Source organism: Microcaecilia unicolor, chromosome 13, assembly GCF_901765095.1.
Source record: "Microcaecilia unicolor chromosome 13, aMicUni1.1, whole genome shotgun sequence".
Classification (NCBI taxonomy): Eukaryota; Metazoa; Chordata; class Amphibia; order Gymnophiona; family Siphonopidae; genus Microcaecilia; species Microcaecilia unicolor.
This window is the reverse complement of record NC_044043.1, coordinates 23136054-23160631: the sequence shown is the minus strand read 5'-3', so window position 1 is coordinate 23160631 and position 24578 is coordinate 23136054. Positions and strand designations below refer to the sequence as shown.

Below are 24578 nucleotides of genomic sequence, written 5' to 3'. Positions count from 1 at the left end.
CCGTCCCCAACAAAGGCAGGGGACGGGCTTTTGACAGGCTCCAGAAAAGCACAGCCACATTAAAAGTGTCCGTGCCGGACGACTTGCCAGTCGGGGGGGGGGGGGGGGGGGGGGAGGTTAAAGTTTATTTACCAAAGGTGGCCTCTCATAACCTCCAACCAGTGAGTTCTTCAAATAGACCGGCTAGGATACACCCTCAGTTTGGAATCCAAACCTCCAAATTGCCCACTGGGAGCTCATCCCTTCAGCTCTCAGCACAGACAAGTACTTGCATAGGAATTCTCCGCCCTTCTGAAGGCCCAAGCGATCAAACCAGTTCCACCAGGGGAAGAACGGCTGGGATTCTATTCCAGGTATTTCCTTGTGCAGAAGAAAACAGGGGGGATGCGCCCATCCTAGACCTAAGGGCCCTGAACAAATTTCTGGTACGAGAAAAGTTCAGGATGGTTTCCCTAGGCACACTTCTTCCCATGATTCAGGAAAACGATTGGCTATGCTCTCTGGACTTAAAAAGACGCTTACAATCATATCCCAATACTTCCAGCTCACAGGAAGTATCTTTGATTTCGGCTGGGAACGCAGCACTTTCAGTACCACGCCCTGCCCTTTGACCTAGCATCAACACCCAGAGTAGTCACATAATGCCTAGCAGTGGTTGTGGCGTCGCTACGTAGGCTGTGAGTGCATGTGTTCCCTTATCTCAACGATTGGCTGGTGAAGAGCACCTCCGAGGACGGTGCTCAGGAGTCCATGCAGAAGACTATTCAAGTGCTGGAAATATTAGGGTTCGTAATAAATTACCTCAAGCCCCATCTCACTTCAGTTCAGAAACAGGAATTCATTGGATCATTCCTTGACACGAGAACAGTTCAAGCCTATCTCCCCGAGACCCTGGTGTCCATGGTTCGAGAAATCTCAGCAAGTCACAGCTCGGCAGATGTTGAGACTCTTGTGGAACATGGCCTCCACAGATCATGTTACGCCCATGGCACATCTGCACATAAGATCTGCTCAATGGACCCTAGAATCTCAGTGGACTTTGTCCATTCCCTCCAATGGTGGACAATTCGATCCAATTTGACCATGGGACGCCCATTTCAAATTCCTCTGACACTGAAAGTGCTAACGACGGATGCCCCCTAGTCCTAGTATTTTTGGAAAGCATGAACAGACACTTCACATCCACCTGTTCCACTCCACTCATTTTATATACCTCTATCATGTCTCCCCTCAGCCGTCTCTTCTCCAAGCTGAAAAGCCATAGCCTCCTTAGTCTTTCTTCATAGGGAAGTCGTCCCATCCCCGCTATCATTTTTGTTGCCCTTCGCTGCACCTTTTCCAATTCTACTATATCTTTCTTGAGATGCGACTACCAGAACTGAACACAATACTCAAGGTGCGGTCGTACCATGGAGCGATATAACGGCATTATAACATCCTCACATCTGTTCTCCATACCTTTCCTAATAATGCCCAACATTCTATTTGCTTTCCTAGCCACAGCAGCAAACTGAGCAGAAGGTTTCAGTGTATTATCAACGATGACACCCAGATCCCTTTCTTGGTCCGTAACTCCTAACGTGGAACCTTGCATGATGTAGCTATAATTCGGGTTCTTTTTTCCCACATGCATCACCTTGCACTTGTTCACATTCAACGTCATCTGCCATTTAGCCACCCAGTCTCGTAAGGTCCTTCTGTAATTTTTCACAATCCTCTCGCGAGTTAACGACTTTGAATAACTTTGTGTCATCAGCAAATTTAATTACCTCGCTGGTTACTCCCATCTCTAAATCATTTTATAAATATATTAAAAAGCAGCGGTCCTAGCACAGACCCCTGAGGAACCCCACTAACTACCCTTCTCCATTGTGAATACTGCCCATTTAACCCCACTCTCTGTTTCCTATCTTTCAACGAGTTTTTAGTCCACAATAAGACATTTCCTCCTATCCCATGACCCTCCAATTTCCTCTGTAGCCTTTCATGAGGTACCTTATCAAACGCCTTTTGAAAATCCAGATACACAATATCAACTGGCTCCCCTTTGTCCACATGTTTGTTTACTCCTTCAAAGAACTGAAGTAAATTGGTCAGGCAAGATTTCCCCACACTAAAACCGTGCTGACTTGGTCTCAGTAATCCATGTCCTTGGATGTGCTCTGTAATTTTGTTTTTAATAATAGCCTCTACCATTTTCCCCAGCAAACAACTGAGAGTGAGCACAGAGATTTAGAGGTTGCTGGGTCACATCCTGCTGCAGCTTGTTATCTGTAGCGCACAGTGGTGCAAACAGCCATATTCTGCTACACCATCTATCTATGGTCCACAGCCACATTTTGTAGCTCCAGTGTGCAGCCAATTCTTGACCCTCTCTGCAAGAAGTTAGTTCTGGCCTAGGCGTCAGACAGCTGATGTGGTTTCCAAGTCACATTTAGCAAACTTCCTTTTAGAAGTAATCTTGTGCTTGGAGAAGATCTACGGAAGTTAGGTAAAGACCTGAGAGACTCCCAAGTCTCAGAGCTTGCCAGAGAACAAGTCTGAAGGTTCTTTTAAATCTTCTCAGTTTAGTCATAGGTTTCGTGAATCCACATGCTCCAGGCCAGGAAAACCACTTTCAGGGTTTCCACTTCCACTACGACGAGCCGCTTCAACTCCAGGTATACCTATGCCTGCTGCATCTCTCATGATGGGGTCTCTGTTCACTCCTTGGGTTTCATAATAGCAGGTCTCCTTTATGGGTTTCATGAGGAGTGGACCAAGATTGCCTGAGACCAACGTGTCTTGGATTTTCTAACGCAGGGTTTAAACTGGAGTTCTCCCATTCCACTGCAGATTTTTCTTGAATTCTCCATACAAGCTCAAACCCAAATATCAGGCAGTTCATGCCACCTTGCAAATGTTTTTTCATTTGGGCACAGTCAAGTCTGTCCCCAGTTGCAATTGGGGGAATGGGGGTTTTCCCTTTGCTTTGTACTTCCAGCTAGGGAGTTTCCTTCCAGTTGAGTTTGGACGTCATAAGAGTCTAGAGTGTTTAAGGTTCAACTTTTCACAATGGGAACTCTGCAGTGTGTAATTAGTTTGTCTAGCAGGTAGAGTTTCTATTCTCCCTGGATCTCAAGGAAGCGTACTTTCATATTCCCTGTGCACCTTCCTGCAGAAGAATGTTATCAATTTATGACTGTGTCTTTCAGCCTTTCCACATCAAGGGCATTTTTTCAAGGTTATGGTGAAAGTGGCAGTTTTCCTTTGCAAGTCCCTGCGCTCAACATACAGCGACGGAATCGCGCTAAACCTACATCGAAGAAGCCGTGCTCAACATACCGCGATGGATCTGTGCTCAAATGTCAAGCTGAAGCCATGCTCCACACGTGGCGACGGAGCCGTGCTCCACCAGCAAAATACATAGACCATGGGGAATAGCCACCGAAGAAGGTGCTGCCAGAAGGCCAACAGAAAAGAGCACAACTTGTGGAAATGCAGCCCTGGTGCTGCACTCTCCTGGCCCAGAAGGACTAAACACACAAGAAGAGAAAGCCCCATGCCTCAAGAGACACCCTCTGTCCTCAGATGTTCGCTGAGTCACAAAGACCGCCCTCCTAGGCAACCGACCAAGAGGGAGGAAAGCAGCACGGAGCTGTAACCCTCAGACCATAGGAAGGAAAAAGCAGCCTACGGCCAATAGCAAGACACAACTCTCGCCAGACCAGGAAAGTGGAAGCTGACCACTAACATCTCCGATCCACTTCCCTGCAGAAAAATAGAGAAAAGCCCACAGCTAAAAGGCGATAATCCAGATTTGCTAAGCAGGAAGAAATGCATCCCTTACAGAGGAAGGGATGAATGCCAAAAGTGCCAGAATAAAAACGCGTGAGAGAAGAAAAGGCCAAATCCGCCTGATTCAGGCTAAAACTCCCGCCCGAAAGAAAAGGGAATAAAGGGAGAGCTGAGGCAAACGAGTCCTCAAAAGGCACATCCCGAAAAGACACAGAACTAAGTCGAAGCAACAGACTGGCAAGAATGGTGCTCCTGAGGGTACTCAGAAGAGGGACTGAGCTAATATTTGACTACCAAGGGCAACTCTGATCCCTACCAGAAGGAAAGTACCCTGCAGACAACCAAGAGCAAACCGGAGAGAACGAGAACCTCCCTAAGGTTCCGAAATCTGTGGCCACCAACTACTTCACCCCCTAGCAGCATACAAGCTGCCAATACAAACTCCAGCGAGAGAACTGAAATATCAGCAGCAACCACTCATGGAGACCAAGTTGGCTAGAAGGGACCCATAGAGATGGGGACAAAAGTCGAGAAGGAATCCCTGAATTAATCCGATACAGGCTGAGGCCCAAGGGGGATGTCCAACCAAACCTTGCCCCCATAACTGACTCCCAAGACTACCTGGAACAACAGTTCCGAAAAGGCAAGATCAGTGAGGGAAACAACTGACTCTTAGTGACACTGATTACCAATCCTAAAGAATGAAAAGGAGAAGAAAACTTGGATGACGTTTGTATAGTCTCTTGTTAAAGAGAACCACAATTCAGCCAGCCCCGAGGTGTGGAAGAACCTGCCATCCATCTCACGAAGGAAAGCTGCCACTAGCACCATGACCTTGCAAAAATGTCCTTGGCAACATGGAAAGACTGAATGACCTGGTCATAATTCGCTACGACCCCTTGCCGCAAGTAGTCATGGGACTATGAAAGTATGACAGTAAAAGTCCTTGAGGCCCAAGGAGGCTATAAACTCTCCCCACCAGACAGAACTATTACACACTACCAGGTTCCCCCTGCGAAAGGCTGAACCGTAAACACCCGAGTCTCTTATGATGTCCATCCCCAACTGGAAGGAAGCTTCCTGGATGCAACTACCAAGCAAAGGAAACAACTTCACATTCCCCACTTGCAATTGGAGACAGACGCCACTGCTCCTAAAGGAAGAAACGCTGGCCCGGTGGCCAGAACGTCTGACCGTGTCAGAGCTAGCATGTAGACTCCAAGAAAAATCTGTAGTGAAGCCCAGGTTGATAGAAAAACTAAGACACATTTGAGCTGACTCCTGATACCATACAGGGGCCAAGAAGCAGCAGGCATAGGTTGACCTGAAGTAGAAACAGAGCTCATTTAACCAGCAGCCAGGTGGCTTGCCTAAGGAAGTGGAAACCCGGAAAGTGGATTTCCTGGTCCCCCTAACCTAAGACAAAACCAAGCGGAGTAACAATCAGTCACTGGCAATCTCCAAAACTCGGAAGCCCCTCAGGTCTAAACCCAACTGCCCTAGATCTCCAGTGCCAAGATTACTCCAAAAGGCAGGATAGCAACTGTACTTGGAAGCCTCATCCGTGATCTGATGCCTACACCAATGGTAACTACTACCAGATAGCGACAAGAATTGGCTGGAGTGACTGAACACTACAAAAGTGAAAAGTCTGAAGGAAACAGAACAGAACACATCATCTGTAGGCTGAATAAGCCCACACCAAAACACCCTGAAAGCCCAAGAGACCTAGTAGGGCTAGGTGCATGGAGAAGAGCAGGGTTCCATAAACATCCAAAAAAAAGGATACCAACCCACACAGGACTAAGAAGCAGAATCAGCAGAGAGAGCTGAGAAAAGAAATGTGCTCATTTCAGCCATGAACACCATAGCCAGCAGGAAAACTCTAAGAAATGAGGATAGCTGCAGTCAAAACCCCTGTCCTCCCCCCGTGGGATCAGCCTAAATTACCCACCAGGCATGCAGAAAACAGTAGTCTGGGCTAGAAGGCCTCCAGAAAGACACTAATTATGCACCAAGCAGTTAAACATGCTAGCAACACTAGCAATTATGGCTACGTCATGCAAGGTTCCACGTTAGGAGTTAAAGACCAAGAAAGGGTTCTGGGTGTCGTCGTCGATAATACACTGAAACCTTCTGCTCAGTGTGCTGCTGCGGCTCGGAAAGTGAATAGAATGTTGGGTATTATTAGAAAAGTACTACTACTACTACTTAACATTTCTAAAGCGCTACAAGGGTTACGCAGCACTGTACAATTAACATAGAAGGACAGTCCCTGTTCAAAGAGCTTACAATCTAAAGGACACGTGAACAGTGTATGGAAAACAGGTGTGAGGATGTTATAATGCCGCTGTATCGCTCCATGGTGCGACCGCACCTTGACTATTGTGTTCAATACTGGTCGCCGCATCTCAAGAAAGATATAGTAGAATTGGAAAAGGTGCAGCAAAGGGCGACTAAAATGATAGCGGGGATGGGACGACTTTCCTATGAAGAAAGACTAAGGAGGCTAGGGTTATTCAGCTTGGAGAAGAGACGGCTGAGGGGAGACATGAAAGAGGTATATAAAATAATGAGTGGAGTGGAACAGGTGGATGTGAAGCGTCTGTTCACGCTTTCCAAAAATACTAGGACTAGGGGGGCATGCGATGAAACTACAGAGTAGTAAATTTAAAACAAATCGGAGAAACATTTTCTTCACCCAACGCATAATTAAACTCTGGAATTGAAGGCGGTTGGCTTAGCAGAGTTTAAAAAGGGGCTAGACGGTTTCCTAAAGAATAAATCCATAAACCACTACTAAATGGGAAAAATCCACAATTCCAGGAATAACACGTATAGAATGTTTGTACGTTTGGAAAGCTTGCCAGGTGCCCTTGGCCTGGATTGGCCGCTGTCGTGGACAGGATGCTGGGCTCGATGGACCCTTGGTCATTTCCCAATGTGGCATTACTTATGTACTTACGTAATGCTAGCCATAAAGGAAAGCTGAGGGAAATAAAACCTCACCCCCTCCAAAAAACATGCGGACGAAAGCAAGCAAAAAGTGCCGTATACCACCCTGTAAGAAGGGACGGTAACCTGCCCGATACCAAATAATCTAGAGCAGGTAAATCCAGACAGTCGCAATTAACCTCCCAACAGAAGGGAAGGACCACGAATAAAGTTTCTTTGCGGCTACACCATGCTTCCCAAAAAGCATCAGGTAAGTTACTAGCGCCACAAGACGTCCCGACAGGGCAACGAGGGTCAGCCCTCTAAAATCGTTCACCACCAAAGCACCCCGTGGCAGCAAGCCCTCACAGTTCCCCTCCCTTAAACAGGAAGAGCCGATGAGAAAAGTCGGGCCGGTAAAGATCCTACCGCCCTGACCCTAAACGCGCTATAAAAATAAGAACCGCAAAACTAAGAGGGGCCCAAATGCGTCACGCTGAACAGTAAGCCCCAGCACAAAATGGCGCCCGCAACGGCGAGATCCTGCCAAAACTACAGCTCGGTATGGCCGTCCATCAGAGCCCTAAAAACATGCTCCCCCCTGCCAGAGCCCAAACAGAAAAATAAAACACACCCGTGCCGAGGTCCACGCGAAGGCAAGTTTCCCCTCCATAAAACTGATGAACCGCTCCAACGGTAAAGAAGAAAATGACACTCAGCTCAATAGGAAGGCGAAACCAGAGCCCCAAAGGAATGAAATTACCAATCACCGTGGTGCTAGAGCTGAAAGCCATGATCCCCTTCTGCTCTGCTTTATTTCTTTTTCTTCTCTCTTTTTTTTTTCAAGGCAGGAGTTGCACAGAGAATCAGAAGCTGAGTGCCAAGGAGTGTTACCAAGCCAGGCGATAGGAAGGGGGTAGGGGAGGGACCTGGCACCACCAGGTGTACCCCTTACTGGCTCAGGATGGCCACGAACCCCTAGCTCAACTAAACCTGAGGGAACAGGCTTGGAGCACATCTCAATCCAGAGAGCTGCACAGGATATGTCTACCCACCTGCTGAAATAGAGAGAATACTGGGACTAAACTGGCTGCACAGGTCTACTTATACCAAGACTCTGAAGTTCTATCTCTGCCTGCTGGTAGGGGGACATAACCCACTTGTCTCTTGATTGATCTGTGGGATGCTATGGAAACCTACATTATCCAAACTGCAAAGGGCTAAAATACAAAACAACCTATGTATCCAGCTTCTCCTACATAAGCGCACAACTATGGAATGGACTCCCATATGCAGTGAAAACAATACATGACCACCTAAACTTCAGGAAATCATTAAAAACCCACCTCTTCAAAAAATCTTATCCCACCCATCCAACATAAATCCTCACACCCAGCAACACACCATAATCAACGATCGTACTGCACAATTTACTTTCCTCTTTCCCCTCGACCTCATGACGCTTGATTCACTTCTACCTCATTTGACCACAACACAATCTTGTATTTGTTATCAACCAAAATTAGCCACATCGAGCCTGCAAATAGGTGGGAAAATGTGGGGTATAAATGTAACAAATAAATAAATTGGTGTAACATTAAAGTCCCCCACTCCTACCACCTCACCCCCAACAAATCCCTGTATCTCCCTCATTATTTATTTTTATTGCATTTGTATCCCACATTTTCCCACCTATTTGCAGGCTCAATGTGGCTTACAGAGTTTGGTTATGACATAGTCATTCCATGATGTCAGATACAATTAGTAATGATCAAAGATTAGGTAAGGGAAGAGAGAAGGAAGGTATTAGGCAGGACAGAGGTGGACTGTAGTGATTGTATGGATTGGTGAGGTAGTTTTGTAGGCTATGGGTTCTCTTTGTAGGCCTTGTGGAAGAGATGTGTCTTCAGAGATGTGCAGAAGTTAGTTATTTCATCAATAGCTTTCAGGGCTGTAGGTAATGCATTCCACAGCTGCGTGCTCATGTAAGAGAAGGTGGTGGCGTGTATCAGCTTGTATTTTAGTCCTTTACAGCTGGGGAAGTGCAGATTGAGAAATTTGCGGGATGATCTTATGGCGTTTCTGGGAGGCAAGTCCACAAGGTTTTAGCATGTAGATTGGGCGTCTGCGTGGATGATTTTGTGTACAATCGTGCAGATCTTGAACGCAACGCATTCCTTGAGTGGGAGCCAGTGAAGTTTCTCTCTTAGGGGTTTTGCACTTTCATATTTCGTTTTTCCAAATATGAGTCTGGCGGCGGTATTCTGGGATGTTTGGAGTTTTTTGATAGTCTGTTCTTTGCAGCCAGCATACAGTGCATTACAGTAGTCCAGATGACTTATTACCATTGACTGTACCAGGGTACGGAAGATATATCTCGGGAAGAAAGGTTTTACTCTTTTGAGTTTCCACATTAAAGTTTGGAAAAAGTGAAACTTCCCCACATTTGGAGCATAAACATTAATCAAAGTGAACTCTTTACCTCTCCAAAATCCAAGCAGGACCACACATCTACCACTGGAATCTCGAAACACTTTTTGAGTAACAAACCCACAATGCTGCCGAAGAAGAATAGCCACCCCCCCACACACACACGCATTTGACCTCCTTCCCCTGATGAACCACCACCTCCCCCCAAAAGGCCTTCTATTTAACATATGCATATTTCTAGATCTCAGATAGGTTTCCTGCAAAAACACCACATCCCACTGCAATCTGTGAAACTCCTTAAACACCAAATTCCGCTTCCCCGGATTATTAAGCACATTAACATTCCTACCCTTATTTCATCCCCGTGCCCTCCCCAGACCACTCCCACCTGTGAGACCCCCTAACTTCCCGCTTGGTTTCCCCTGCCTCCCCCCTTGACCCCGTCAATTCTGCTGATCTCACCCCAATCGGATCAGCCATCCCTAGAGGAATTAACCCACCCTCCAAAAGGCTTATAAACTCCCCGAACAGTCCAGAAACACCCCTGCTCCCTTATCAACTTATACCTCCCATTCCACCCAACATGGAGCCCCACCACTCCCATTCACACTCGCCACTCCCTTCCCTTTATCCACTCCACAATTTCACCCCACTCTTCCTTCCCTCATATACACCAGACCCACCCAGCCTAATAAAACACCTCTCATTACCAGCAAAAAAAAAAAAAAAAAAAAAGATTTTACATGTTAGAGGCAGTAATTTCACTGTACCAAAAATCTGAGATAAATGAGGTGCACTGTGCCTTTGATTCTTTCATAAAAAAATTTACCTGCACATTGTCAATAGCAAAAGCATACTAGTTCTCACACCCCCCACCAAAAAAATTTTTTTTATAAGCCAGAGTACAAATTGCTCACAAACCATAGATAGCAATGTCTTTAGCATCACTGAATTGTCTGATAGGGTACATTAAGTCATGTGCTTAAGCTGCTTCTTCCCGCGGCCCACTACAGTTTGCCACGCCGGTTCACTGCTGGAGTCCTTTAAATGCGCTGTAGTCTTGGGCATTTCTAGAACCTTATCACATCCTAAAGACCGCAACGCTTCCCAAGTTTCCACCAGTGTCTTCACCTTCCTTGACTTTCCTCCAACCGAGCCACACTGTAAAGGGAAATAACCATCTGTACCAAATTCCTTGAGACCTCATGAATGCAGTAACTTCCCTGAAAGACCTTCGCTTTTGAAGAGTGGACAATGCCAGATCTTGGTACACTGCCACCTTACAATTTTTCCAAACAATCTCAGTCCGCTTTCGTGCTAGAGTCAATATGCGTTCCTTAATAGGGAAATCTGCAAAACCACAATGTCCCTTGGGATGGACTCACGTTGTGGACCCAGAGCTCTATGTGCCCTCTATATGTGAAACTTTGTTGGCTGCTCCTCGTATGCAGATGCAAACGAAAAGTTGCAGAATTCTTGAATTACAGCTAAACAATTGGCAAAAATCTCAGTCTCAGATATCCCTTTAAAGGGCAGCCATTTTGAATCTCGCCGAGACCGTCAGGAAGCAGTCAGGAGGACGGAGAGCAGCGCGCTGGGCAGGAAAGAGGGGGCTCTTTCCTGCCCCGACGTCACTAGACCACCAGGGAACATCGCGTGATGTAAGTACGGGAGGGCGATCCCGAACTCAGTCAAGACGCACCGGAGCACCTAGGTTTTAGAGGAGGGAAAAAGGAAAAAAAATTTTTTCCTATTTCCCTCCTCTAAAACCTAGGTGCGTCTTATGGTCCGGTGCGTCTTATAGTCCGAAAAATACGGTAGGTGGGAAAATGTGGGATACAAATGTAACAAATAAAAATAAATAAATACTAAAGGAAAAGTCTATAGACCATTACTAAAATGGACTTGGGGAAACTCTACTGCTTATTTCTGGGATAAGCAGTATAAATGTTTTGTACTTTTTTGGGATCTTTGTGACCTGGATTGGCCACTGTTGGAAACAGGATGCTGGGCTTGATGGACCTTTGGTCTGTCCCAGTATGGCAATGCTTATGTACTTCTCTTCTGATTCAGACTGAACCAGCGCCATCTTTTTTCTTTGCGCTCCTGGCCCTGCTGACTCCGTTGTCGCCTTTTCGTCCTGTTCCGCCGAATAACGGAAGTGCTCCAAGCTCTTTTTCAGCGGCATACTTCTACACAGCACTAGATAGCTCAAATTGTGTCGGGAAATACTTTAACTTGGACTGAGCCCTCATGGAGCTTCGTGATCAAGCTGCCATCTCAGAGCGTGACTTCACTTCCTCCCTCTCTGGGGACCATTCTTAACTGTCAACTTTCCTTTGCTCCTCAAATCTCATCACTCAGTAAGACTAGGTTTTCTTTGTTCTGCGTCAACTACATTCAATACGCTCTTTCTTCGACCATGACTCATTTGACTTTTTTTTTTTTGTTAGCCTTACTCACGACTAGGATTGACTATTGCAATATTATTTATTCGAGTATCTCTGAAACAGGTATTAAAAAGATACAGAAACTGCAGAATACAGCAATTTGTCTACTTTGCCCTTCGTGAAAGTCTGATCAGTCTGATCACATTACCCCATTACTCAAAAGCTACAACTGGCTTCCAGTGGAATTTCAAGTGACATTCAAGATCTTGCTTCTAGCTTCCTAGAGGCCCTGCAGTACCTTCCTTCTTTGACTATCCCTTACACCCCAATGCACATTCTTAGATCTCTTAGCTATCATCATATGGTCCTGTGGCAGCCCAATTTGAGTCCACCAGACAGTGCCTTTTATTTTACAGCCCTCGCCCTTTAGAATTCTTTGCCATTAGCAATACAGAATGAGCAATCCCTAAAGCGTGCAATCAAAACATAGCTTTTTTTGTTGTTGTTACATTTGTACCCTGCCCTTTCCCACTCATGGCAGGCTCAATGCAGCTTACATGGGGCAATGGAGGGTTAAGTGACTTGCCCAGAGTCACAAGGAGCTGCCTGTGCCTGAAGTGGGAATCAAACTCAGTTCCTCAGTTCCCCAGGACCAAAGTCCACCACCCTAACCACTAGGCCACTCCTCCACTGTTGCTACTATTTGAGATTCTACATGGAATGTTGCTATTCCACTAGCAAAGTCGGCCCTTGCAGATCACCAATGTGGCTACGCAGGCTTCTGCTTCTGTGAGTCTGACGTTAGACTCACAGAAACAGAAGCCTGCGCAGCCTTCTACATGGAATGTTGCTAGTGGAATAGCAACATTCCATGTAGAATCTCCAATAGTATCTATTTTATTTTTGTTACATTTGTACCCTGCGCTTTCCCACTCATGGCAGGCTCAATGCGGCTTACGTGGGGCAATGGAGGGCTAAGTGACTTGCCCAGAGTCACAAGGAGCTGCCTGTGCCTGAAGTGGGAATCGAACTCAGTTCCCCAGGACCAAAGTCCACCACCCTAACCACTAAGCCACTCCTCCACAGTAAGCCTATGAACTTAACCTGGATCAGATCATAATAGTACAGGGTGCTGACAAATTTTGTTGTTTACTTGCTATTTGTTAATGAATGTTTATCTTTCCTGCTATGAAGAAGTTCCTTTTCATTATTTTTTTAGCTTGCACATGGCACTGCCCTACTCATTAGTTCAAGTAGTATAGAAAATCTTGAAATAAATAAGATAGCACAGAAACTATTTCACCAAGACACGTTATAGTTCTTTGTACAAATACTGCAGCAAAACTCAGAAAATAATTTTAATAACCAGCCTCAGTCTAGATCCAATGCCATAGTCACTAATAAAGTGAAGGGCACTTCCACCTCATATTCGAAGATTTCAAAAATTCAGTTAGATTCAAGCTATCCTCCAATATTGATGAAAATGTATCACGAGTCTCCTCACCAGTTCTCTTTTTAAAAGGTGGAAGATCAGACCGTGGACAACAGTAGAATAGATTGACATGGGACATGTAGGATCTTAGTCAAATAGCGATTAAACATGTCATGGGCTGAAATCCCAGGATTTCATAGAAAATGTATCAAATGCAAAATTTCTGCACTGAACAATATTTTCATCACCAAATTAACTCTATTCCACCTAACCATATCGCTAAGTACTTTACAAAAATTAAATCCAGTTTAAAAACCTATTTTACTCAGGCTTTTTAACAACTTGTTACTTCAGTAGCTCAGGGGTTTTCACACTATTTGACAAAAATCTATGCTGCTCTGAATTCTAAACTCTGAAGTCTGACGCCAGGTCCTAGCCTGTTTTCCTTACGAATCGGTGTCTTTTTTTTTTTTTTGATTTTGCTCTGCTCCTCTCCTGACCTTTTCTTTGATGTTTGTTATTATTAATGGTTAACTTGTTTGTAAACTAAACACATACACTTAATGCCTTTTTATAAAATCCCTAAAACAGGGCAAAACATCTATTTAGTGTATATGAAGAACCAAAGAAAGTGCTTGGGGGGGGGGGGGGGGAATAGAAGCTGACTGAATTTCAGTTTCAGCACCAAACCCAGTCAAATTCAAATTTGACCAAAAATGCCAGTGCATTTTTGGCTGAAACCAAAACTCTCTTCCCCTCCAAACAAAAGGCATATCCCCCTCAATAGCGAACAAATACAGAAGATCACGAGAGGCTCTTGACCCTGGAGCCAACATAGGTAGGAGAGATCTAAATTGCTCCTGCCCATGCTGGCTCCAATCTCAAAATGGCTGCCCGAAGACCACAGGAAGTCACGGCAGCCATTCTGACCACAGAGCCAGCATGGGTAGGGAAGATTGAGGATCGCTCTTGCTCCGAACTAGGCCACTATACCACCAGGGCTTTCCTATGTGTGAAGGGACGATTTTGTTCAGGGGGTGTCAGTCGTAGGGCAAGCCGTACCATTTTCGGTTTCAGCTTCAACCAAAATCATGAGGCGATTTCAGTCAAAACGAAAAAAAAAAAACAATTTTGCTTGCTCTCTAGGCGGTAGGCTTGTTTATTAATTCTAAGAGAGAGGAAACCTAAACTGGGATAGGGGTGCTGCCCCTGATTAAGTGGCCCTTTGATTTTGGAGCAGTTAGCACAGGAGAATGGGACCTTATGTAAAGCATGCCATGCTTATAATGTAGTCATATTATGCATATAATTAACTTATCAAATAGGATGCAAATGCCAATTGAACACCTATGCTATTTTGGGGAGGTTACCACTGCAAACTCATTATATAATACACAAAGAGAGAACTAACCTTTCTTATTGGTTGTGAAGTACTTTGAGTCTGTCATGATTCCACTCGCTCAAAGCAGCTACAAACAAATAAAAGCAGAGCAACAGGTTAGTCAATCTGACTGTTCTCAACCCCACCACAAATAAATAAAATAAAATAAATAAATAAAACCGATGAAACCCATCTTCCAGACAATCCACATTCCAAAAGTGGATAAACATGAAATACGGAAGCTATCTTTAGGAAAGCGCCATGCGACCCAGAGAAACGAGGAAGTGGCTAGATGAGGTCAAGCACTGAAGGTGGAATGTGTGGCTCATATTACTACTACAGCTCTCAGGACACACATATCAAGTGATGTTAAAGAATACATCTGTGATGCACACATGGCTTGCACTTAACCCCAAAACCAGGACTGTGGAGTCAGTACACCTTCTAAGAGAAATTTGATTAATTACAAAGACAGGAATTGCTTCATGTACAAAATTAGGACTAATAGACCACAAGGAAAAATTATATCTTACCTGATAAAGTCAGCGATACTGTAATGCATTGTTATCCCCTCCTATCAACAGACAGAGGTAGAGAAAACAATTCTACCAACAACATCAGTGTATAAGCCAGTGATGGCGAACCTATGGCACGCGTGCCAGAGAGGGCACGCAGAGCCCTCTCTGTTGGCGCGCGGTTGCCTCAGCCAGTTCCAGCCCCCCTCCGATTAAAAGTCATACCTGCATCAGGCCTCCCTCTCTCCCACCGAGCACCAGGCCAGCTGAGCACCAGGTCACCCGCCCTCCGAGCACCAGGGCCCCCTCCAAAAATTTAAAAGTCATACCTGGTCGGGGTTAAGGCGGCGTCGGCAGCAGCAGCAGTGAAAAGCGCTGGCTCGGCACACCTTCAGCCTTCCCTTCTGTCTCTCAAGCGCTGGTCCCGCCCTCATTTCCTGTTTCCGCAAGGGCGGGACCAGCGCTTGAGAGACAGAAGGGAAGGCTGAAGGCGCACCGAGCCAGCGCTTTTCACTGCTGCTGCTGCCGACGCCGCCTTAACCCCGACCAGGTATGACTTTTAAATTTCGGAGGGGGGCCCTGGTGCTCGGAGGGATGGAGTAGGGGTGGAGTCATGTGGTGGTCCCGCCCATAATGAGTACCGGCACCTGTTATTCAGGTTACATTGCCCTGTTGGCACTTTGCGATAAATAGATTTTGGGTTGTTGTTTGGGCACTCGGTCTCTGAAAGGTTCGCCATCACTGGTATAAGCTGTGGTGCTCCCTGAACAATTCAGTAAACATCTGCCCATCAACCTCTTCAGGTGCAAATGAGCAAAACAACACAGAGTGGCACTCATTGCCCTGCGTATACCAGGGAACAGTCATCTCACGGGAACCCCATATGGCTGCCAATCACCACAATTAGAATTGGCCCTTTTTGTTTATTCACTTTTTTTTTTAAACTGAAAGGGAACAAAAAGCACATCCCAACACAAGCTGAGGTCTTCCAAGTGCGGGATTTCAGAACAGTGTCGCTGACTAAAAAAAAAAAAAAAAAGAGATGAAACTCATTCATCTCCTTGAAGTACCTGAGTGGTGCCCTCCAAACGTTCAGTCTGTGAAGCCTCTAATCCCTGCGCCGCAAAAGAGGGCAAACAAACCCCCTAATTCACATGGAAAGGAGACACCACCTTAAGAAGAAAGGATGGTACCATGCACAAGGACATGGAATGCTCCGATAAGAAGAGTTTCAAGTTAGGGATCCCGACATAACAGGGCCTGCAACTGTGAAACCCTCTTACCAGAGATTATGGCCATCAAAAACACCGGCTTGAGGGCAAGATCCTTGATGGAAGTCAAGCACAGGGGCTTGAACGGAGCCTCGGACAGCACCCCGAGAACCAGATTAAGGTCCCAAGAAAGAAGGGAAGGACAAAGAGGGGGGTGGAGATGCATATTCCCTTCAGAAACTGAGCCACCTCTCGTAAGAACATAAGAATAGCCATACCAATGGTCCATCTATCCCAGTATCCCAAAGTGGCCAATCCAGGTCACAAGTACCTGGCAGAAACCCAAATAGTAGCAAAGCCAGAGAGATGCCCCTCACCTTCTGCCAAAAGCTGGACAACGCAGCCACCTGGACCTTAGGGAGCTCAAGGCTAGTCCCTGTTCCAGGCCCTGCTGCAGAAAACTCAAAGCATTGGGAACCTGAGCCCTCCAGGGAGGCAGGAGCATCAACATTTTTTTTTTGTTTTTGACCTTTTTTTTTAATAAATATCTGACAATGAAATACAATTACAAACCCCAAAATTCCCCCTCAACCCCATCAAAAGGAACATATTAAAAATTTCAACTAACTTAAAACAATATAGTACAATAAGTGAAACAGCTGCTTTGTCTGAGGCCACGACTCTTCACACCCCAAACTACTCTACCACAGAGGTGTAGCTAGGTGGGGTGCAAGGGGAGCGGCTGCTCCCCCAAAAGGATTTTGAATAAAATGGTGCCTATGCAAATCGGCCCCTCAGCTCCACACCGATGCCTGTTTTATAAAATGTCTTCTCCCCCTGACATCAAAACCTGGCTACGCTTCTGCTCTACCGGCAGCTAATCCCCTCACATACTGAATCACCTTCCCGTCCTACTAAGAGAACTCAATACAAGGTACTAAACTATTTAAAACAAATCAGAGAAAATATTTCTTCATTTGACATGTAATTAAACTCTGCAATTCATCAGACCCAGACAATCAACACAGGGCAGAAATTACTGCAGGGGAAAACCAGACCTTCTCTAAGCATTGCCTCTCAATAGCCATGCTATAAGCCAAAGGGGATCCAGATCTTCTATCTCTACCAGCCCTTGCTGGAACAGATCTCACACCCTTGGGCAGCAGAAGTGGGTCCTCCAGCAGCAGGCACCAGATATCCGCATACTAAGGAGAATCCAGTGCCATCAGCCAGACCAGATGAAGATGACGCACAATCCTGCAAAAGCGGCGGTCAATAAGAGGCCATGGAGGAAAGACACAGAGAAGCCCCACTTATTGGCTAAGGCTCAGGGCATCTATACCCTGAGAGGCAGAGTCCCTCCAGCAACTAAAAAAGCATTTTGCCTTGGCTCTGGACACCATCAAGTCAAACTGCGAAGGCCCCCAGCGGTCCACAATGAGCTGAACGGCCTGAAGCCCCAGCTCCCATTCTTCCAGATCCAGGAGAGAGTGACTGAGAAAGTAAACAATGTGCAGTGTCGACAGAACCTGTAGATGCAACTCTGAACACTGACAGACTCGCTGCCTTCAGGGCCACTGCCTGACTCCTCTGCCTCCCTCCTTACTGATGTACGCCACCACCGTGGCATCATCTGATCACTTTCCCTTCCAGGAACGGCTGAATCTCCTGCAGGGCCAGACGGACCACCCAAGTCTCCTGGCTTGACTAGGTGTCCTATACCACACATCCAAGACAATGAGCTCCCCAACCAAGGAGACTCGCATCTGTTGTGACTATAACCCACTGAGGGGGATCCAGACCTCTGAAAAGGTTCAACAGATTGACCTACCAGGCTAAACTAATCCTCACCCTGGGCATGAGTGGGAGAACGATGGAAGTCCTGACAAGCCGGAGCCCACTGAAACAAGGCCCGCTGTAGGGGGTGTGTGAACCTCTAGAGTTGCAGCCATGGAGCTCAGGAACTGCAAACAGTCCCAGACCATGATCCACAGAAGCTTACACAACTGGCCCCTCTGCACCGGCAGCTTCCCCGCCCTCTGCTCCAGAAGAAAAACATTCCCCGGCTCATTTTGAAATGTACTCCCAGGTACTCCAGAACCTGAGATGGATGAGGTGGTTTTTGGGTTGATTCACAACCCAGCCCAGAGACTCCAAGAGAGAAATGACCCGAGTCATGGCCTGACTAGCCTCCACCACCGAATCTGCTCAAATCTGCCAGTCATCTAGTACAAGTGAACTCAAACCTCCACCATCATCATCACCACTTTGGAGAATGTATGTGGGATCATAGGCAAGCCCAAAATTGAAAATGCTGCCCCAGCACACAGAAGAGCAGACATCTCCTCTGGTGAATCATGAGGATGTGGAGATAAGCCTCCATGAGGACCAGAGAAGTCAAAAACTCCCCGTTCCACAATGACATTATGACCGAGCACAGAGTCTTCATTCAAAACAGGCAAGTGTTGACCCCTTTGAGGTCCAAGATGGGCAAGGCGCCACCTTTCTTTGGGACCATGAAATAGAGTACCACCCCAGGTGGTGCTCCACCAGAGACACAGGTTCCACTACTCTGACAGTGCACAGATGCTGCAGGGACCAAGCTGCACAGGAGAGGCTATGAAGGCATTGAGCACCTGCCTGGCAAACTCCAGAGTACCCCTTCCAAACTACCTCCAGGACCCACTGATTTGAGGTGATACGGGCCCACTCATCCAGGAAGAGAGACAGCCAGCCTCCTACCTGGAGGAATGAAGGGCCCAGCACACTCCTTCACTGGGCCAGATAGGCGGCCACTGATCCCTCTGAGTGACTTGCAGCACTGACTTTCTTGGGGCTGTAAAAGGAACCCTGCTTGAAAGATCTGCCTTGGCTACCCCACCAGAGTAAAATATTATCGAGTAGACCGAAAACAGCCCACTACCCAAGTACACCCCTTGGGAGCAGAGAAGCATTGTGTGCCCTTCTGCCTCAGCTCTGGTAGCCTAAGAGGCCACTCCCCCCCCAATATCTTTCACCAGCTTCTCCAGGTCTTCTCCAAAAACAGCACACACACCCTAACAGGCAGCTGATTCAACACCTTTTTGGATGTTGCAGTGGCGGAGTCATAACCATCGGCGACCAACAACCAAAGCGGTCATTGAATAGGAACTACTACTACTACTACTTAACATTTCTAGAGCACTACTAGGGTTACGCAGCACTGTACAATTTAACAAAGAGAGACAGTCCCTGCTCAAAGAGCTTACAATCTAAATAGACAAGTGAACGGTCGGTCCGATAGGGGCAGTCAAATTGGGGCAGTCTGGATTCACCGAACGGTAAGGGTTAGGTGCCGAACGCAGCATTGAAAAAGTGGGCTTTAAGCAAAGACTTAAAGACGGGCAGGGAGGGGGTTTGGCGTAAGGGTTCAGGAAGGTTGTTCCAAGCATAGGGTGAGGCGAGGCAGAATGAGCAGAGCCTGGAGTTGGCGGTGGTGGAGAAGGGTACTGAGAGGAGGGATTTATCCTGTGAACGGAGGTTACGGGTGGGAACGTAAGGGGAGATGAGGGTAGAAAGATAGTGAGGGGTAGCAGACTGAGTGCATTTGTAGGTAAGAAGGAGAAGCTTGAATTGAATGCGGTATCTGATCGGAAGCCAGTGAAGTGACCTGAGGAGAGGGGTGATATGAGTATATCGGTTCTGGCGGAATATGAGACGTGCAGCAGAGTTCTGAACAGACTGAAGGGGGGATAGATGGCTAAGTGGGAGGCCGGTGAGGAGTAAGTTGCAGTAGTCCAGGTGAGAGGTAATGAGAGCGTGGACGAGAGTTCAGGTGGTGTGTTCAGAGAGGAAAGGGCGAATTTTGCTGATGTTAAAGAGGAAGAAGCGACAGGTCTTGGCTATCTGCTGGATATGCGCAGAGAAGGAGAGAGAGGAGTCAAAGATGACTCCGAGGTTGCGGGCAGATGAGACTGGGAGGATGAGGGTGTTATCAACTGAGATAGAAAGTGGAGGAAGAGGAGAAGTGGGTTTTGGTGGAAAGACGATAAGCTCGGTCTTGGACATGTTCAGTTTCAGGTGGCGGTTGGACATCCAGGCAGCAATGTCGGATAAGCAGGCCGATACCTTTGCCTAGGTCTCCGCGGTGATGTCTGCTGTGGAGAGATACAGTTGGGTGTCATCAGCATAGAGATGATACTGGAAACCATGAGATGAGATCAGGGAGCCCAGGGAAGAGGTGTAGATTGAGAAGAGAAGGGGTCCAAGGACCAATCCCTGTGGAACACCAACAGATAAGGGGATGGGGGTGGAGGAAGATCCATGAGAGTGAACTTTGAAGGTGCGGTGGGAGAGATAGGAGGAGAACCAGGAGAGGACAGAGCCCTGGAACCCAAATGAGGACAGTGTGGCAAGAAGTAAGTCATGATTGATAGTGTCAAAAGCGGCGGATAGATCGAGGAGGATGAGGATGGAGTAGTGGCCTCTGGATTTGGCAAGGAACAGGTCATTACAGACTTTAGAGAGTGCTGTTTCTGTCGAGTGAAGAGGGCGAAAACCGGATTGAAGCGGATCAAGGATGGCATGAGAGGAGAGAAAATCAAGGCAGCGGCTGTGGACTGCGCGCTCAAGTGTCTTGGAGAGGAAGGGTAGGAGGGAGATGGGGCGGTAGTTGGAGGGACAGGTAGGGTCTAGTGATGGTTTTTTCAGGAGTGGCGTGACTACAGCATGCTTGAAGGTGTCGGGGACAGTTGCAGTGGAGAGAGAGAGGTTGAGGATATGACAGATGGAGGGGGTGATAGTAGGAGAGATGGTGTTAAGTAAGTTGGTGGGGATGGGATCAGAGGAACAAGTGGTGCATTTTGAGGAGGAAAGAAGGCGGGCGGTTTCCTCCTCGGAGATATCAGGAAAGGAGGAGAAGGAGGTCTGGGTTGGTTGGTTGAGGGAGAGGGTTGAAGGGTGAAGAGGAGGAGGTGGCTTGGTAGTGAACTCAAGGTTGATCTTTTGCACCTTGTCGCGGAAGTAGTCAGCCAGTGATTGAGGAGAGAGCGAGGGGGGGGTGGGAGCGGAGGGCACTTTGAGGAGGGAGTTAAGGGTGGCGAAGAGACGACGAGGGTTAGAGCTGAGAGAATTAGTCAATTGGGTGTAATAGTCCTGTTTGGCAAGGAATAGTAAGGACTGGAAGGAGGATAGCATGAATTTGTAGTGAAGGAAATCTGAATGTGTGCGAGATTTCCTCCATAGGCGTTCAGCAGATCGGACGCAGGAGCGAAGGTAACGGATGCAAGGGGTCAGCCAGGGCTGGGGATTAGTACGCCTTGTGGGACGGGAGGTGGATGGTGCAAGGGTGTCCAGAGCAGAGGAGAGAGTGGCATTGTAAGCGGAGACAGCCTCGTCGAAAGACTCGGAGGACATGATGGAGGGGAGGAGATTAGAAATACTAGATGATAAGGTGGGAGGGTCAATAGCCTGGAGATTCCTGGAAGTAGTGGTTAATGTTGGGCGGGGCTGAGGGGGAGGGTGAAGAAGTGTGAAGGTGATCAGGTGATGATCAGAGACAGGAAGAGCTGAGGTGTGGAAATTGGAGGGTGAGCCGGAAGAGAAGAGGACGAGGTCAAGGCAATGGCCATCACGGTGAGTAGGGGTGGTGGAACATAGCTGGAGGTTGAAGGAGGATGTTAGAGTGAGGAACTGAGAAGCGTGAGAGTTGGACAGGTCATCAACGTGTATGTTAAAGTCTCCGAGAATGAGGGATGGAGATGAGGGTTCAAGAAAAACAGAAAGCCAGGCATCGAAGTCGGTGAGGAAGGAAGAGAGGGATTTATCAGGGGGGCGGTAAATGACTGCCACTCTGAGTGGCAACGGGTAGAATAGACGGATGGAGTGGACTTCAAAGGATGAGAAGCAGTGAGACTGTGGTAGGAGGAGGGGTTGAAGGTACAGGAGGGCGAGAGTAGTAACCTGACGCCTCCTCCGCGGCCAACTAGGCGGGGAGTGTGGGAGAAAAGATAGCCTCCATGGCATAGAGCCGCAACTGAGGCAGAGTCATCAGGGGAGAGCCAGGTTTCAGTTAGGGCAAGCAGGTGAAGGGAATGAGAGATGAAGAGATCGTGGGTGAAGGGAAGTTTGTTGCAGACCGAGTGGGCATTCCACAGTGCACATGAGAAGGAACCCAGGCAGCCCAAAACATAAAGGATGTCAGCCAATAAGGTTGCCCCCAGATTCCAGGTCAGCCACCTCTGGGGACTCCAGGAGCTGCTGCAACCACCACAGCACGGCCCTCACAACATAACCACCACAGGTGGCAGCCCGAATGCTGGAAGCCTACATGGAAAGGGCCAAGCAAAGCTGCTGCTCCACGTTCTTGTCATGGAGCTCCTTTAGGGCTGTTACCCCTTGGACTGGCACAGCAGTCGCTTTCGTGACCGCTGTAACCAGGGCGCCCACCTTAGGAAATATTCAGTACATTTCAATCTCCACAGGATCTGCAGCCAAAGTATTGATCATGGAAAGGGTCTTGGTTCAGAACAATGGAAGCTGATGTTAAAAAATATATATATTTATTTGAAATCTGAACAAAGAACCTGAACAACAACAAAAAAAAAATGTCAAATGACACTGTTATACGTTTAATATTTTTAATGCAATTTTTGGAAAATGTGTCCTCAGAAAAAGAACTGCCTTGGTCAGATCCTCTTTCATAGATGCCCTCAAATCTGATCTAATTATTCTTAGAGCAAAGAACAACCTCTCAGTCCTAACTTGGGTTGGTGACAAAGCAGTAACCACCAGGACAACATCTCTCACTATTTCAGAATATAACTTCAAATTCAGGACAAAGTATAAAATGATAAATTTACCATCCTACTATATAAATGAAGAGCGACCGACACGGCACGTCACAGTTCTATCCCGAGTCCCGACGTTGTTACAGGCAGTAACAGCGGCACGTAGAGGCAGGACCAGCGGATCATCGGCGGTCTGTAACAAACGCCCAACCCGCCTGCCCGGTCCGTCATTGCCACCCAGTGATTCTCCTCTCTCCCTTGCCCCCCTCCAGGCACCCACCAAGTCTCCATCGCTCCTTTGAAAGCCCTGCCCGTCTGTAGCCTTCCATTCCAGGTCGTTCCCTCAGAGTCCTGCCCTTGCGGAAAGAGGAAATGACATCAGAAGGCGGGACTCAGAGGGAACGAACTTGAAGGGAAAGGTACATGATCTATAGAGGAAGAACATGGAAGGAAGAAAGAGATGAGGAGTGGTGGTGCTATATGTTAAAGATACTAAAACATATTTGCAGGACTTATGAGATACGGCAGCAGCCCTGTAAGTTGATCTGGAAGACAGAATTACAGGTCTCCTTTACAAGAAAAATAAGCAAACAGATTTAACTGAAGGCATTCACAATACTGATATCAATAGAAATAAAACAAAATAAAACATGGAAAAGAAAATAAGATGATACCTTTTTTATTGGACATAACTTAATACATTTCTTGATTAGCTTTTGCCCTTCTTCATCAGATCGGAAATAAGCAAATGTTGGTAGATCACAGTATATATAAGTGAAACATCAAAGCATTTCAGTGACAGTCAACAGGATGGGGGTGGATGGGTGAGAGACAGGTAGATATGCATGAAGACAAACAGAGCATTACTGTCACTGAAATGCTTTGATGTTTCACTTATATATACTATCATCTACCAACATTTGCATATTTCCGATCTGATGAAGAAGGGCAACCTTCGAAAGCTAATCGAGAAATGTATTAAGTTATGTCCAATAAAAAAAAGGTATCATCTTATTTTCTTTTCCATGTTTTATTTTGTTTGATTTCTATTGATTAAAAGTGAACACAGCTACCACACCTCTCTACACAATATTGATATGAACGATGATACTAACAGATGACTTCAGTATGCTGAATATAATGAACCATCCCTGTAGCAATGTCATCTAGAAGTACGGAGATCCTGAATTCTCTACAGGGAGAACTGTTCCAGCAGATGGCAATGGAACCCATGAGGGAAGGGGCCATACTGGACCTGGTGCTTATAAATGGGGAGAATGTTTCTGATATTATAATGGGTGATTATCTGGCATCCAGTGATCACAGGACAATGGTGTGTGGCCTACTATTGAACGTGGGCGGGGTTCACTCTAAAGTGAGGGTCCTCGGAAAACTATCTAAAATGGGAGAATAGTTCCGAGGCATTAGCTGCATGAAAACTTCCGAGGAGGAGGGAGAAGTAGAAAGGAGACATTAAAGGCACATTTTGCATGGAAAGTCAATAAAGGAAAGAGGAAAAGGAGGCAGCTATGGTTCTCAAAAGAAGTAGCTGAAAAGTTAAGCAAAAAGCCTTCATGAACTACAAGATACCACAGATAAAGAAAAGTCAAAAGAAAAGCTAAAAGAAGCTGGTAAAGTAGTCAAAAAGGCAAAGACGAAAAGGGAAAAAATAGTCAATATCAAAGGTGAGCAACCTGTGGCTCGCCACTGAATTTTACGTAGCCCCGAGACCATGGAAAGT

The 24578-nt window shown here is 46.7% G+C and overlaps 1 protein-coding gene across 2 annotated transcripts in view; it reads right to left on the bottom strand.

Moving 5' to 3' along the window:
- AP2B1 (adaptor related protein complex 2 subunit beta 1) overlaps positions 1 to 24578 on the bottom strand; it is a 383465-nt gene that overhangs the window by 345330 nt on the left and 13557 nt on the right. For both annotated transcript variants that reach the window (XM_030222393.1, XM_030222392.1), the window contains one exon: positions 14375 to 14432. In XM_030222393.1, the coding sequence (XP_030078253.1) occupies positions 14375 to 14411 (37 nt within the window). In that variant the 5' untranslated portion in view covers positions 14412 to 14432. The remainder of the gene's footprint in view (positions 1 to 14374; positions 14433 to 24578) is intronic.